Source organism: Lagopus leucura, unplaced genomic scaffold (assembly GCF_019238085.1).
Source record: "Lagopus leucura isolate 7727_CA_CO unplaced genomic scaffold, USGS_WTPT01 Super-Scaffold_100002, whole genome shotgun sequence".
Lineage (NCBI taxonomy): Eukaryota > Metazoa > Chordata > Aves > Galliformes > Phasianidae > Lagopus > Lagopus leucura.
Window position 1 is genome coordinate 89,348,981 of NW_024962263.1, and position 15,460 is coordinate 89,364,440.

Genomic DNA, 15,460 nt, shown 5'->3' on the forward strand with positions numbered 1-15,460 from the left:
CCCTAAATAAGGCCCCTTCCCTACCCAAGTTCATCATTGTCCAGAGCCTTGCTGGCCTGTGCTTTGCATCACACACAAACAATCTTTAAGAAATGCTGGAGATGTTGTCAGCAATAGATGAGGGTTCAGTATGCCCACTTAGAAAATGTCATGCAGAATCCGTGCTCTTTCTGAATCTCTACCAGATCCCAAATGCCATTTCTAATTCCTATTCTACCTGCTACTTCTGGGATTTTCCTCCCTCCAAGTCCATGAGCCCAGTTTATAAAGAGGAGGTACTGAGGTAAGGGATGGAAGCTCCAAATATTTCTGCTTTCTTTCCTGTGAATAGAATGGTGTGAACTGGTGCTAAAAGCATGGTAGATCTTTTCCCATGAATGCAGCACCAGTCAGCATAAGAGAACACAAAAGAGCCTTGAAAGGAAGGAGGAAATGTGCAGATGATCATTCCCTGCCTCACTGCCCTGAATTGTGCATGCCAGCACCTCCTGACCCAGAACAAAGTCTCCCAGCCTGCAGCAAAAAGGGTGTCAAAACAACAAAACCTGCCAGGCTCCTTTGCTCTCAGATTGGCACATCAATGAGGTGTCCCACAAGCTGTGCATTGACTTTCCTTCATTCCCAGGGTACACAGGTTTAGTGGGCAATATTGGTAGTAAGTGTAGAGTTGGACTAGATGATCCTACAGGTCTTTTCCAACTTTAATGACTCTATGATTAGCTAGAGCAGCTCCTCATTTTGCTGCCAGTCTTCTGAATTCTTTTAGCCCTTCAGTTTCTGTTTCTCCTCGCATCCAGGGGCTGGCTGCTGCCTTCCTCTCTGCCTCTATGGCTGGCTGGCTGGCTGGCTGCCCAGGAGTGGCAGGGGATCCTGTGCTCCCAGCAGGAGCCACAGACTCAGGAACACAATTTCTTAGCCCGGCTGTCAGGGTGCTTGTCACTGAAATAGGAAGGTATCTCAGGCATTGCATCGTGCTCCCACATTGCTCCTTTCCCAGCCAGCCTGTCCATTCCTCTCCTCTGCAAGTTCCTGTGATCATCAGCCGTGACTGCTGCAGGGCTTCATGAGATGCTCAGTGAATTTGCACATGTGCACTCAGCTCTTTTCCATAGGAAAAACCTTCCGCATACATGCTGTGTCCCTAATGCCATAATGTGCGCAATATGAGCACAGGAAACAGCCTCCAGACACACATTTGTAGCACTAACGCCTTGTTGCGATTCCTGCTGTTGGTTTTACCAAGAGCCATCTTAGGGTGAACTCAAACCCATCACTGTCCCAAGCAGCATGCCGCAGGCACCTGTTAAGCAATCCTTGCCCTGACTCCATGCTACAAGGCACACACAGGCACATGCTGCTTCTCCAGGCTGATTTATGAGCATCTTTGCACCTGAACTTCATATTCTTCTAACATGAAGCAAAGATCAGTAGGCCAAGACACAGGGTGACCCTACACTGCAGCACACTTCCTTTTTTTTTCCTCTTCAAGAGGCATAAAAGCTCTCTTATATTGATGTGTTGGTTTTACCTTCCTTCTAGAAGGAAATCAATATTATACACCAGTAATTTTAGAGCTGAACTTGAAAACTCGAGTTTGTTCAGACAGAGAAGTCAGATTTAACAGTGTTTAATGTTGAAGACAAACAGAATACAGAATAGAATCTTGTTCCAGGATTATTTTGGTTTCTGGCCACTGCAGAAGGGTTTATGATCATTGCAAAACTTGGATCTGGAGAATAGAGGCTCTTTCACTTTTTAACTAGTATAGGGCATGCATGGGGCATTTCTTATGGGCAGTAATAGACCTTCAAGCTTTCATTTTGCTGAACATAACAGAAGACATTAGCCTTAACATGTCCCTTTCTGTAACTAAAGGGACAAGAGCTAACGTGATGGCTCACAAAGGGCTTTACATTGTCATTTAAAAATTCTTCCAACCCTACTTCATCCAGCTTTGTCCTGGTCATTGTAGCTATTCTAGGGTGGATGTAGCTAATGGATGAAGCTATTCTGTAATGATGTCAGACAACTGAGAAGTAATCTGGAATCTTGCTCCACTGAGGCATGGTAGCAGTTGAAGGGTTGATCATGCTTCCAAGTTATATTGCAGGGAAGTCAGAGACTGCTCTAAGCATGGGAGGACCAGAGATAACATCTACACTTCAGCTGGCCAGATCAGACACCAATTTTTAAGTAGAGGAGGGGATTCAAATTAAAAATCAAATAGATGCTGAAGGTCCCTGGTGTTTGGTGAGTGGTAATTTTTCAGATGACATTCAGCCAGAGACCTGTATAGTTCAGGACTCTTCTTCTGGAGGGCTTTGGACTCTCCATTTACAGTGAGTGCAGGCAGACAAGAGCATTTTTCCTTTTTCTCAGCTGAACTGTATTTGAAAGGAGATTTTGTAGCTGTTTGGAGAGGACCTAGAGGAAGGGTACAGACTGTTCTTCCAGTCTCAAAGAAAGTCTCAAATTTTCAGGCTTGAATGAGTAAAGTCACAGTCTCATAGAAATGTTTGAGTTGGAAGGGGCCTTAAAGATCATCTAGTTCCACCCTCACACTATCAGTACAGATACCTTCCCCTAGATCAGGTTGCTCAGGGTTCCTGTGTAGTCAGGCAGCCTGTGCCAGTGCCTTACCACCTTCACAGTAAAGAATTTCTTCCTAATATCTAATCTAAATCTCCCCTCTTTTAGTTGAAAACCACTGTCCCTGCTATGTTGTTATACTCTCCGATAGATACCCTTTCCAGCTTTCCTGTAGATATGGAAAGCCACTTTGAGGTCTCCTCAAAGTCTTCACTATTTCAGGCTGAGCAACTCCAACTTTCCCAGCTTGTTTTCATAGGAGTGGTGCTGTAAGCTTTGAGTATCCTCAGACTCACCAGACACTAATAAATGCCCTTTAACCAGTACTCCAGAGACTGACTCTGGATCTCTAAAGCTTGAATTGAACAACTGAGGTTGTGTTGGAAATTCATATCCTTTCCCACAAGACAGCTCACAGGAGTTGTCGAAGAACAGTGGCAGGAAACAGCAAATTTCCACGGGTCCTTCTTTGCCATTGCATCAGGGCTTTGGACACCCACAAATATCTCAGTAACTTTTTTTGGTAAAATTGAAATACTGGTGGGATAGTCCTGAATGCCAGCTGTAGTCTTAGCTTTATAAACATGTTAGCTGTCGCACTGTGGGTGCTTAATTTTGTGCATGATTGTGCAAGCAGAGCTGTGGGGTATAGTCAGGAAGGGCTTGTGGGAAGTCAGCTCTTTGCAGGACCAGGACAAAAACCCTTCATCTCACACCTTTGTCATAGCAGAGAGATGGTGATCAGGGAGGTGGAGGTTAGAATATCTGCTGTCCCTGGAGATATTCGAAGTCAGACCTGGCAGGGCTCTGAGCACCCTGATCTAGCTGTAAATACCTCTGTTCCTTGTAGGAGAGTTGAGCTAGATGACCTTGAAAGGTCCCTTCCAACTCAAACAATTATGATACACAAAACAACCAGATGTGTAGTGAAGTGGTCTTTGGTATTGGACTCAAGAGTGACTGTTGATCTGGGAAGCACAGCTTGGAAATGGTAGTTGATCATTGTTAAACTACTCACTTTCTTCCAATGGTAATTTTGTTTAAGAGATTTCCAAAGAGATCTCTTTGCAAGTACTCTTAGTGAAAAGCTAATATTTTTGTGCCTTGAAAGGACAAGGATAGAAGTGTCTCAACTAGACTAGCATATTACTGGAGTTGGCTGTCAGTTCTCCTTCTCAAATACCACTTCTTCTTTTCTCTTCTGTCAGCCACCAATTCTGACAGTTTTGGAAGGAAACACTTTGATTACATGCTGTGACAGGGAGATCAGACAGTCAGAAAGCATAAGGGCCAGTGCTTGTTGATGTGTGAACCCAACTTCAGAAAGCTCAAGGAGGGGGGAGAGGGGCTGCTGGGGACCTGGTGGGAATAAAAGCCCTCGTTTTGCCATGTCCTCATCGCTAACTGGAATGCAGGACTGTCTGCTCCCTTCTTCAAGGAAAAATATTCTTAAAGCTAGGATTAAACATTGAAGCAAAAGATTTGGGGGCAAGCTCAGCAATTTGGGAGCCCACCTGGTTCTCCCTCTGTCCTGTCCTTGCGTTCATGAAGACTTTCAGTCATCACAGCCCTCCAACACTGCATTCCCATTTCCTCCCTCCATGCCTGATTATTCATTCTATTATTACACCTGCTCAGACAGTGTCTCAGAGAGCAACTTGTTATCAGGAAGAAATCAGAACTAATTAAATTAATATGTGGTAGCTTTAATTTAGAAATAAACAAGATTCAGGACTTGGAAAAAGTCAGAACATCCTGCTTTCTATTTTCAATTTGAAATGCTTTGTGTTGTTTGTTTTTTTTTCTTCTTTTTTCTCCAAATGTTCTGAATTTTAAGGTGAAAAATAACATAGTTGGAAGTCAGCTCTGATACAAAAACAATTGAAGCCGATCAACAAAATTGAAATGTTTCCAGGAAGGCTTTGTTTCCTGGGAGAGGTCTGAAAGGCAGTGTTTCTTTTGATGCAGAATGAAATGATATTGCTGAGAGTACAAGCACAGAAATGAATAACTGCAGGGTTAGCTGGTTTAAGTGCTTTGAGGAAGTCCTTGTTCCATTGTGGTTGCCTGCTCTTATCCATTGGTAAATGCATGGTACTTTACTGTTGAAACAGGATTACTCCATTGCACATTTACTCCAGGGTACTGCCACGACTAAGCGTGCAAACTTTCCATGGGGTTGCTGACACAGTGTAAATTCTCATCTTCTCATGCTCTAAGGTACCAAGTTTAAGTATCCATACTCTAAATTCCTGAATTCCCCATGAAATGAAAATCCAGCTCCAGTGCTGATTTAACTGTTCGTGACTGTCCCAGAATCACAGAATGGTTGAGGTTGGAAGGGACATTTGGAGGTCAAGCAGGGACACCTATAAGAAGTTGCCCAGGACAACGTCCAAATGGATTTTGAAGATCTCTAAGGAGGGACACTCCACCACTTCTCTAGGCAACATCCTTGGTCACCTTCACAATGAGAAAGTGTTTCCTTAAAAAAAAACCTTTTTCCTTCCTGTTTTTATGTTCAAATGTGAAAATTGTCTACCTGGCCATCCTGTCACATTCAGCTGATGAGAAACAGATATTTCTCTTACCTGTTTTTCTTTAGAGTGGGTTTGTCAGTATTTCTAGGAAGGTGGTGGGGTCACTGTCCCTGGTGGTGTTCAAGAGGCATCTGGATGAGGTGCTACAAGATAAGGTTTTGTAGTTTAGTGAGTAGTAATGGTGACAGCAAGATGGTTGGACTAGATGATCTTGTAGGCCCTTTCCTTTCCAGGCCCTTGCAATTCTATGATTCTTAGGGGATTTCAATGCGTAGTGAGATCTGCATGTGGATGTACAGTGCAGTAGAATTTCCATGAAGATTCCTGTAGCACATTTATAGTGTTAACCTGAGAGATGGGAGGTCTCCATCTGATCTAGGTGCATTGATTGCATGATTCTATGATGCTATTATTTTTCAAGTGGTGAAAGTCTGGTCAGTGCAATCAGTGGAGTTCAGTGAAAGACTCCTTTGGATCTCCACTGAAGAGAAATGTCATCAAGGCCTACTGGATTCCATGATAGGCACTGACATGATGGACATCAGTGTTTAATGAGAAGATTTCCTTGGGCTCTGTAGGCACCAGACAGATTAGGAGCCTAAATTCCACAGAAAGTCAATGGAGAAAGGAGAAATATGATAGTGATAGGACAAGGAGGAATGGCTTGAAATGAAAAGAGGGGAGATTTTGATTAAATATTAGGAGGAAATTCTTTATTCAGAGGGTGGTGAGTCATGGGCACAGGATACTCGGAGAAGTTGTGGATTCTCAGTCTCTGGAGGTGTTCAAGGCCAGGTTGAGCAGCCTGATCTGCAGGGTGGCAACCGTTCCCACAGCAGGGAGTTTGTAACTAGATGAACTTTAAGATCCCTTCCAACCCCAGGCATTCTATGATTCTCAGGCTGTGTGATGTGAGGGAGGAGCAACATGTTGGTTTCCAAAGGGGGCATGACAATACCTCACTTTCAGCTTAAGAACATCCACTTAAGCAGCGAAGTGAATTCCCACCTTGCTGCTGAGCTGTGAAATTTCCCCATGGCAGCAAGCCCAGAGGGGGGATCCAGGAGCAGAAATGTACCATGCTTCTGGATCCGAGCTCCCCCTAGGCCTACTGGTTAGCAAATGAACAAATCTGCTCTTTTGCCTGAGCAAGCATGACAAGAGAATTATCTTGCTCACAAAGTAATGCTGTAGCTTCCAGCAGGACCTGGTCTGAAACAGAGCATCGCATGAATTTTGCATGCATTCCTCTGTCAACAATCAAGTGATTATCAAACATGGCTCTGCAGGCAGACCCCCAGGCAACTGGGCCTTTGTGCAAGTACAGGAGAAACAAAAAGCAAAACTTGCTTGCTGTAAATTCTGAGACTTTTTTACTGTGGGGTATCAGCTCCTGAGATCAACTTCACAGGCAAAGGGAGGCAGCAAAACATGCATCTTTTTGATGGTGGTGCAAGCTACCAAGCAAGTAATTTTCTTTTCTTTCTTACTTTTCCAGCTGCTGGCTGTCATTAGAGGGAGGTCTTCTCTATGCCTTCGTGGGACCTGCTGCTGCTGTTGTTTTGGTATTTGAGCTTGTCTGAAATCTTTTTATTTTCTCTTTGTATTATTATTATTATTATTATTATTATTATTATTATTATTTTATAAGACATCCCTCATTCTTTCAACCCAAGAGTGTTCCTCTCTCTTTCTACTGTTGTTTTTAATAACTTTATCCTTCAGGAAGAAAACACAGAGTATTAGAAGCCAGCAATTTGGGATGGGTTTAAGTCTGAAATGCAGTGTACCTCAGCAACCAGCCTTTTACCTCTGACCTCTCTGGAGTTCCCTAGACATCTGGATAAAGCTTTAGCTTTTTATTGGCCTGTCTGGATGGAAGTGCAGAGTGGTGGTGGAAAATTATGACATTATCTCCTTCAGAATCTACTGTTAGTGGCTGCTCTTAGACCAAGTGGGGTCTCCACTGACAGCATTTATTCTTCATTTGTCCCAGATGTCCATGAAATCTGAGTAGCTTCCTTGCTCTCAAGTGAACTGGAAGTCTTTGAAAAACAATGCTGAGGGGATCCTTTACGGCTCCAAAAACATCAAGTTTGCTTCTTGTTCAAAGAAATGGTGTGGTTCAAGTAGGCATTCATTAACTCTGTCCCACTGTCCTCCTGTCCCCTATCCCTTGGCTCTAACCCAAAACCAAAACCTGTCTCAGTCAGTTACTATCTGAGTTGAAGGTGTCACTGAAGGGATGACAGATTTTTCATCAAGCTTCCCTGCTGTTGAAGCCCCACTGATCATGAGAAATCTTGACTGTCAGGGTTCAAAGACTTTGTAAACTGCTGGTCCCTTCAGGAAATCCCTTCTTCACCAATTGCAGACACATTTAATGACACTTGTAGACCCATCTAAGTGGAAGTCTGTTTTTTTCTCTTCAACCCAATGTTCTATCCAGTGGAGGAGCTGTTTGGTCTTGTCTCATGTGCCCTGGAGAATCCCAGAGGAATGGAATTGTCGACATTTGCAGTTTCTTTTTTGGATCTGTTTTTTGTTTCAGGCAGTGCTGAAGGGGGTAACTGCCCTGTAGCAGGAGCAGGCTTACAGGAGAATAGCTACACAAAACTTCTTGCTGCCTCTATTACTGCTGTCTTACTTACTGCTGTCACTGCACATCAAGCCACCATGGTGTCATCATGACGTCAAAGAAACAAGTCGTCAGTTGCCCCTCTTCTACAATAAAGCAAAGCTTTTCTCTCTTACAGTCTTTCTTTAGCATTGATACAACACATAGCTGAGCCTTTGGGTAGCCATCAGCAAAGAGTGGGAATATGCAGATGTACATTAGATTTCTGTAGGCATGCAGTAATCGGATTTTGTTCAGTAATGTTGCTGATGGGCTTAGAGTCTTCCTTATTGCTGGAATAACTGACAGCAGCATTAAGTGGCTTAGTGTTTTCAGATGAACTACCTCTGCTCAGCAACATAATAACAGATAGCTCTGGCTCAGTGGGTAGGGTGTTCAATAGACAGCGGTGATTAGGAGGGAGTGAACTATTGTGCCTGGAGAAAGAGCAGTCAGTCTCCTGCGTGTTTTGCTTTTGTTGTGCCAACAACAAGGGAAGTAATCCTTCAGCTTTTCCTACCCTGCTTCCATTTGGCATCTCTGTTTTCACTCATCATCAAAGGTGGAATTGGAGATAACCTTACAGTGAGGTCAACACCTGCAGATGCTCGTTCATATAGAAGGTTTTAGGAAGTGGTGAGTCATCTCTGGAGGTGTCTGTCTCTTTTCATTGCCTAGAGAAGGCGACTGTACATCTCATTTATACTACCTGACTCATTGCTAGCTAAATGAGAAGCAAGTGATGCCCAAGAGAGGTATGAGGTAATGTACCTATATCCTGAGGAACGTGGGGAAGAGGAGGAGAAATAAGCATTGAGCACTTTTTTGTAAATGGAAACCCGAGCTGACAAAATTCACACTATGGCTTTGTAGCAGAGCATAGGGTGAAATACACAGTTCTCAAGTATGGACTGTGCATGAGACCAGACAGTTGTCTCTTTTGTGCATGCTTTGTCCTGATTTCAGATTGGCCATGCCAGATATGGAGGGTCATCTTGGCTCCGTATGAGGACAGTGAGGCTCTCACAAGGCTGTGTGAGGGATATGCAGCTGTACTACTACTCAGGACAGCATTGCTCCAGATAATACACCTGCTCTTGTGCAGGGATCACAGAACAAGATGGGACCTGGCTCTGCACCTGAGCTAAGCAACTCTTTCTCACCTGAAACTCTGAGGAATATGATACGTTGACACCCAAATGACTTCACACAAAGCTGACTTGGCTCCAGCTGGGTTTATTGTCTATGCTTTTAACTTTAAGAATCCAAGGACATTTAAATTCAGGGCTGCTGCAAGTGGTTTTACACTTCTAACTCAGGTGAGGCACCCTGATGATGCACAGGTTGAAAGCCTGTTGCAGAGATGCAATTATAGAGCTACAATTCCTCATCTCTCCTGCCATAAATGAATGAGGATGAGCACTGTTGTGCCAAACCCTAGTAGGTATGCAGCCTAATACTTCAACCTCATATGTTACCTTAAAGAAGAGGACATCATATACTCAGAAGCATCAAGCATTGAAGAAAGATACATGAATTGCAAGTGTGCTCACAAGTGTGCACTTAACTGGGGTTTGTTTTCTAGCTCATCCTTAGCCAGGTTACTGCGTGTGACTTGCCAGCACTGTGTCTATAGAACAAAACAATGGTGTGCTCTAGAAATGGACTGACAGCTGTGGAAAGTATTCCACTCACCCAACAGCTGATACAAAAGAAAATAACTGCTATTTGGGAGCTCTTCTATTTGCTGCTAGCTGTAGACTCCCCATCAGAAAGCTGGGTCGTGTCCTGATGAAATCAGCAGAGCAAACTCAGAAGGGTTGTTCAGTCTTGAGAATTATTTTGGCATCTAGATGAAGGCTTAGTGTGAGCAGAAATGTCTTTCCCATGGGCTGTGTGTTCTTTGGTGGTTTGATGGTTGGAGTAGATAATCTTAGTGGTCTTTTTCAACTTCAGTAATTCTATGATTCTATTAGTTGTTCATTAGGACTACTTCTCAAGGGTGTTCTAAACTCACCCAGGCTCTTACCTAACATCTAATGGTGCATCTACCTGAATTTGACCTGAATTGTTTCCTTGCAAGCACAATGTCCAAAAGAGCATCTAGTACCTCGTCCTACCAACACCAGCTGTTTCACTGGCAACAAAACCAGGAGAATGTCACTTTTTTCCACCATCAGCACTGTGCCCCTAGGAAGAGGTGATGCTTGTGTATCACTTAAGTGGTTATGTTCAGAGGTTGCTGAGGTTTGCATGGGGTTTGTAAAGCTGATGCAGCTGGCAGTGGTGAATGGAATAAAAATGGAGCACTGAGGAGTTCAACATCTCTTTGAAAGACCTTAGCTCTGCACAGCTTGTATTTCTCTGTGAATTTTATACCTGACTGATACAGACATCTGTGCTCTTGCCCTAACAAAGCAGAACGAAGGGCTGCGTAAAGTTGCTTTGCCTACTAATTTCTTGGAAATGGATAGATGGCTAATCCATGAGCTGTGCAATCTGCAGTCTTTCTCAAGATATCCTACCATAGCAGCTGATATTTCTGCTTACTCAAGTGGCTCTCCACCTCTTAATTCTGAGAGCAGCAGTGGTGCTTCACTGATCAGGAATGACGACTATCCATCTGGAGCATACCACGCTATCCTATTAGTGCTGCTGCTTTTGGACCACAGATTCTAAAAAAAACACTTCTGAAATTGTGTCATGCCACTTCTCTCCCCTGCATTGGCCACTTTCAGTTTGTATTATCCTGAAAAAATATTTTTATGCTTTGAGTTTGGCTCACTCTTGAGCATACATTTGACCTGATCTAGCTGCAGATGTAACTGTTAATTGCAGGGGAGTTAGACTATCACTAAAGGTGACCTTTAAGGGTCCCATCCAACTCAAATGATTCTGTAATTTTATGAGGCCTACAGCATTTTGAGCACTTTACAACCTTGTCCTGGCCCTTGCAGACCTCTCTGAGCTGCTGCCAGCTGCATTCTGCTTTCCTGAACTCAGATTGATGCCCAGGGGAGGTGGGATGGTAAGGGGATAAAAGGGGCGGTGGCCTGCAGAGATGTGACTGTCACTCAGCTTTGGGAAGAAAAAAGGGCTCAGCTTGCCCTTTTGTTCCTTCTGTACTGCTGAGTGTGATCTGCTCCACCTGAGAACAAAACTGTGTGTTGTTTTTCTTTCAACAGGTGAACATGGTTATTGGCATTCTGGTTTTTAACAAACTTGTATCCAAAGATGGAATAACAGATAAGAAACTGAAGGAACGGGCAGGGTATGCCTTATCAATACATCTAAGTAAAGAATAAAAACAAAAAACAACAACAACAAAAAAAAACAAGGTTGTGGTCAATAACCAGGTGAGAAATACAGACAGAGAGATTGGAGATGGAAACAAGCAAAAGCAGTTTTAAACAAAATGGAACAAACAAACAAAGAAATCCATGGATTAATATTTCTGTCTTGTTATTCAGTGCAGAGTCCAAAAACAAAACAACAAAACAAGAAAAAGTACTTTGCTGATAAAGGGAGAGACTGAATTCAGCTCTTTGTTAAAAAGGCTTCATCCCAAACTGACATATTCTTCCAAAATATGGGACAAAGACAGTGATTCTTTTCACTAACTTCAGGAGAATTAGTTGGATCAGAGAGGGATGTGTCATTGCTGAGTTTGGCACGTGGCATGGGCTGTGTGACAGCAGGGTTGCATCTAGCAGCTGGCAGATGGCTGAGGGATGGCAAAGGTACACAGTGCTTTGAAGGAAAGGGTTTTGAAGGTGTGCAAGTGAACAGATCAGTGTATGAGTGGTCAGTAGAGGGTTTCTCTTCTGCAAGAAGAAATTCTGTTACCTCCTGAAATTCTCTGTCTTTTCCACAGTCACCACTCAAACCTCCATCCCTGAAGCCCAGGTCTGGTGCTAAGTGGTTTACTCTGTAGTGTAATAGAAGAGTTTATTCCACAGCTCTTGACAGTAGCCAGTATGGCAGCAACCACACAAGGCCATCCCTTGGCTCACCTCCAAACTACTGACAATGCAGCTATTTAGTGATGACATCAAAACTGAGAGCAGAAGCAAGCTCTTATCTAGCCAGAGAAGAAGGAACAAGAGAAGGCTCACATTTAATCTACAGTGTTGACCTGGCCAAATGGTATGATTCCTTGGTACAGTGAGGAAGGAATCTTGATGCCTAAGTAAGATATTTATTACAAGAGGAAAATTAAGTCCTTTTGGGTGATCAGAGGTATGTGTTATTGCTGGGTTAAATATGTATGTGAGTAAGTGACCTTAGTGCATTGCTTTAAGCAACCACTAGCAAGGAAATGCTTTATTCTGGCTGATGCCTTTTTTACAAAGAGAACTCAAGAAAATACCTTAACTGCAGGGAGAGTCCACAGAGGGGTAATTACACTGGAAAGTCAATGCTGAAATAAATCATTTATTGGATTAGCAGAGCAGCGAGTTGCTGCTTATCAGTCTGTCCCTCTTTAAGCTAAACTGCACACAGAAGGATCTTATTTAATACCTATCAGCTGGTTATTGATCATACTCGTAGTTATACTTTGACAACAAAGCCAACAAAGCGAAAAAAAAAAAAAAAAAAAAAAGTCCTTTTTCTGATGTTCTTTGTTTTTTCTTTCTTTTCTCTTTTTTCCCCCCTTTCATGTCCGTGTGTGTGTGTGCAGCGCTTTTAAGCCTTCTCTGTGCTAAGTGATTTTGTTCTCCTTTCCAAGTGCACCCGCTGAGACTGGGGGGATGCTTTTGGGATCCCCGATGCTCCCTCCCTCTAGCTAGCCGCTTCTGGCCTGGGCTTGGGAACCGTGTTGGAGGGTAGATCTGAAGATAATCAGACTGAGTCATGGCCTCGGACATGTTTGGATCTGAGGAGATGGTATAAAGAAACGTTGTGTTTCCTTTAGCAGAGGCAAGAAGTATGGTTCAGTGTTGGAAAAAAAAAAAAAAAAAGGGAAATCCTCCCAAAAAAGGAGGGGAAATTGACCTGTTGAATGAGGAGCCCAGCACATATACCACAGATTGGTTGTCATTAATAAAGTAGTGTTAACAGCTTCTGCAAAATAGTATCTGAGACACAATAAATTTTGCCCTATAGTTAACAGAGGAAATCATTGTGATTATTGATGTCATGAAACTTTGACTTTCTAAAGGCATTTGTCAGAAATATCTTTATACATATATCAGAAAATGAGGCTATGGAAAGGTAGATGTTGCATGAAGAGGTTGCACATTGCACATGGATGCCACAAATCCTTTCTAAGCAAATATCCTGTGCTAGAGATTCTCAGCAAATACTTGCTTGCAGTGCTCCAGTATTTCCCCATCCTCCTTCTGGAAGAGGTTGACCATCCTCCTTCTGCAGGCAGCGGCACCAATAGCATTTTTAGTCTTTGTTGACATGAGTGCTACTAAAAGCAAATGTTTTCATGCTGGATGCAGGGACCTTTAAAATGAATTCTAAATTTATTCAGCCAACATTTATTCCAGAAGCATTTGTGTGCTTATGCAGTCAGGGAAGAAGAATGAGACTATAGGGTGTATTCACAAAGGCTAATTTTAGCCTGCTGAGTTTAATCTCCCCAGGCTTCCTTTGTAGCCATTGGAAAGAGACAGGAGCCTTGTTTAGTTTTCCCAACTTGTCCCTTAGAGGAGCTTTACTTCTTTTATCCTTCTGCTGATTGACTTGATAAAGTTTTCTCCAACACCTTGTGAAACATTCTCTGTGTGTGCTGCTGGGTATGACAGAGCTGGATGGCTAGTGCCAAGACAAATAATTGGGAAGATAATCACTATATTAAAATAGGGACAGATTCGGATTGCCCTTCATCTGGAAGCGTTTCATGTTGGAAAAATGAGCTGTGCGTGGTGGTAAAGCACTGTTCAGTATCTAGTAGCAAAGTCCAGGCTCCACAGTACACACCTGATAAGTCCGTGAGTTGTTCGTGGATATTTAAGAGGAAGAAAAAGCTAAATTAAATGAATGCATTATTCATTGTGGTTGTTCCATTAGCTACCCTATCATACATACATGCACCAATATAAACCTAGCATGGAAATTCAATATATTAACAACCTCAAACCCCAAAGTAGAATGAATTTGAATACAAATGTACCCACATCTGTGCTTACTGCTTACAACTTTCTGCATAAATGCACCCAACAGCAATTACAGTTGTGTGTTATAGTGGTCTTTTGGCTGGTTCTTTGTGATTCAGTGTCATCCATGTTTCTCTGGTACAGTTTTCCATCAAATTCCTTGAATCAATCTATTTTCTTTTTGCTGCCTATCTCTGCCTCTCTCTGTCTCTCTGCTTATCTGTTCTTTGTGGCTTATAGGTCTGGGGATGGACCATGTTTTTTTTAAGGGTCATGCACTTAATGCCTCTCAAGACCCACTTTATCTTTAGTTCAGCCATTGTCCTCACTGGATTTACACCATTTTGCCTGGAAGATAGGAATTTATTGACACGGGAACTAATTTTCTCTGTGTCTCAAGGCTGAAAGTTGCTGTGAGACATCTTAGTTATGAGTCCTTATTTTGGAAGGCAGTGATGGCTTCTGTCACTGTAACTAATTCAAAGACAATGAATAGCCATTAAATTAAGCTCAATGACCACTAGGAACACTGATAATGCTGTGTTGGTGTTCATAGGTGTTTTCTTTTTGCAGTGAGACTGCACACAAAGCCATAAATATTAGGAAACCATCAGCTAAGTTTCCTAATCTCTCTCCCAGCTGTAAAAACCCAAGATCTTGTACTTCCAAACATCATCAGCTTCACTGCCATCACTAAGGAATGATAGACATGCTACCATCACTGATGCTTCTCTGACATCAGGCACTGTGTGTAGGTCTGTAGGATGCTTTGCAGTCTCCTGCCCATTTTGTATGCCAGATATGATGTGGGTAGCATGGATCTGTGCAAACAAGGAAGCAAGTGAGAAGCAGTAAATTCTGGAAAGAAAACTGGCCAGTCATCAGCTTCCGTGGCTTCTGAGCTCCCAAGTAACAGCTGGCTGTTCATACGTATAAACATCTAAAAACTGTGGACATACCCTTCCCTAAGTCCTCAACACATTATGTACCAGCAGCCCACGACAGCTTGTCTCTATGGCTGATCTCCTCCAGAAAGAGGGAGCAACCTACACAAACAAGTCTCAGGGTTCATCCCAAAGATATTTTCAGCTCCAAAACAAGATTCGAGAGAAGAAATATCTCAAAAGTAGTCAGTGTGTCCACTTTCCTGAGTTTAAAACTCATAGGGCTTCTCCAAGAGCAAATTGATGATCTGGCAAAACACCCTTAATTTCAAGGACATATGCAGCTGTTGTATGTGCATGCTCTTAGTCATAGATGAAGCCACCAAAGAGTACCTTATCTCCTGGTGTTGTCAGCTGCCAAAAAGAAAAATGTTTTTTACAAAAAGGATGGTGAGACACTGGCACAGGTTGCCCAGAGGGATGGATGTCATGTCCCAAGAGATATTCAGAGTTAGGCTAGACAGAGCTCTGGGCAACCTGATCTAGCTGTAGGTGTCCCTGTTCATTACAGGGGAGTTGGACTAGATGGCCTTCAGAGATCCCTTTCAACTTAAATGAGCAAATGATTCTATGTTATGGGTGTCTCCACTGAGGTGAGGACTTGCACACAAGGGCCACTGGAGGAAACATGTTATCTTTTGGGAAACAAGCTAAGTAGTCCCC

At 42.9% G+C, this 15,460-nt stretch overlaps 1 protein-coding gene across 3 annotated transcripts in view; it reads left to right on the forward strand.

The window, feature by feature from the left end:
- ADGRB1 (adhesion G protein-coupled receptor B1) overlaps window positions 1-15,460 on the forward strand; it is a 198,265-nt gene that overhangs the window by 149,262 nt on the left and 33,543 nt on the right. For all 3 annotated transcript variants that reach the window (XM_042870068.1, XM_042870067.1, XM_042870069.1), the window contains 2 exons: window positions 6,628-6,694; window positions 10,932-11,017. In XM_042870068.1, coding sequence (XP_042726002.1) covers window positions 6,628-6,694; window positions 10,932-11,017 — 153 coding nt within the window. The remainder of the gene's footprint in view (window positions 1-6,627; window positions 6,695-10,931; window positions 11,018-15,460) is intronic.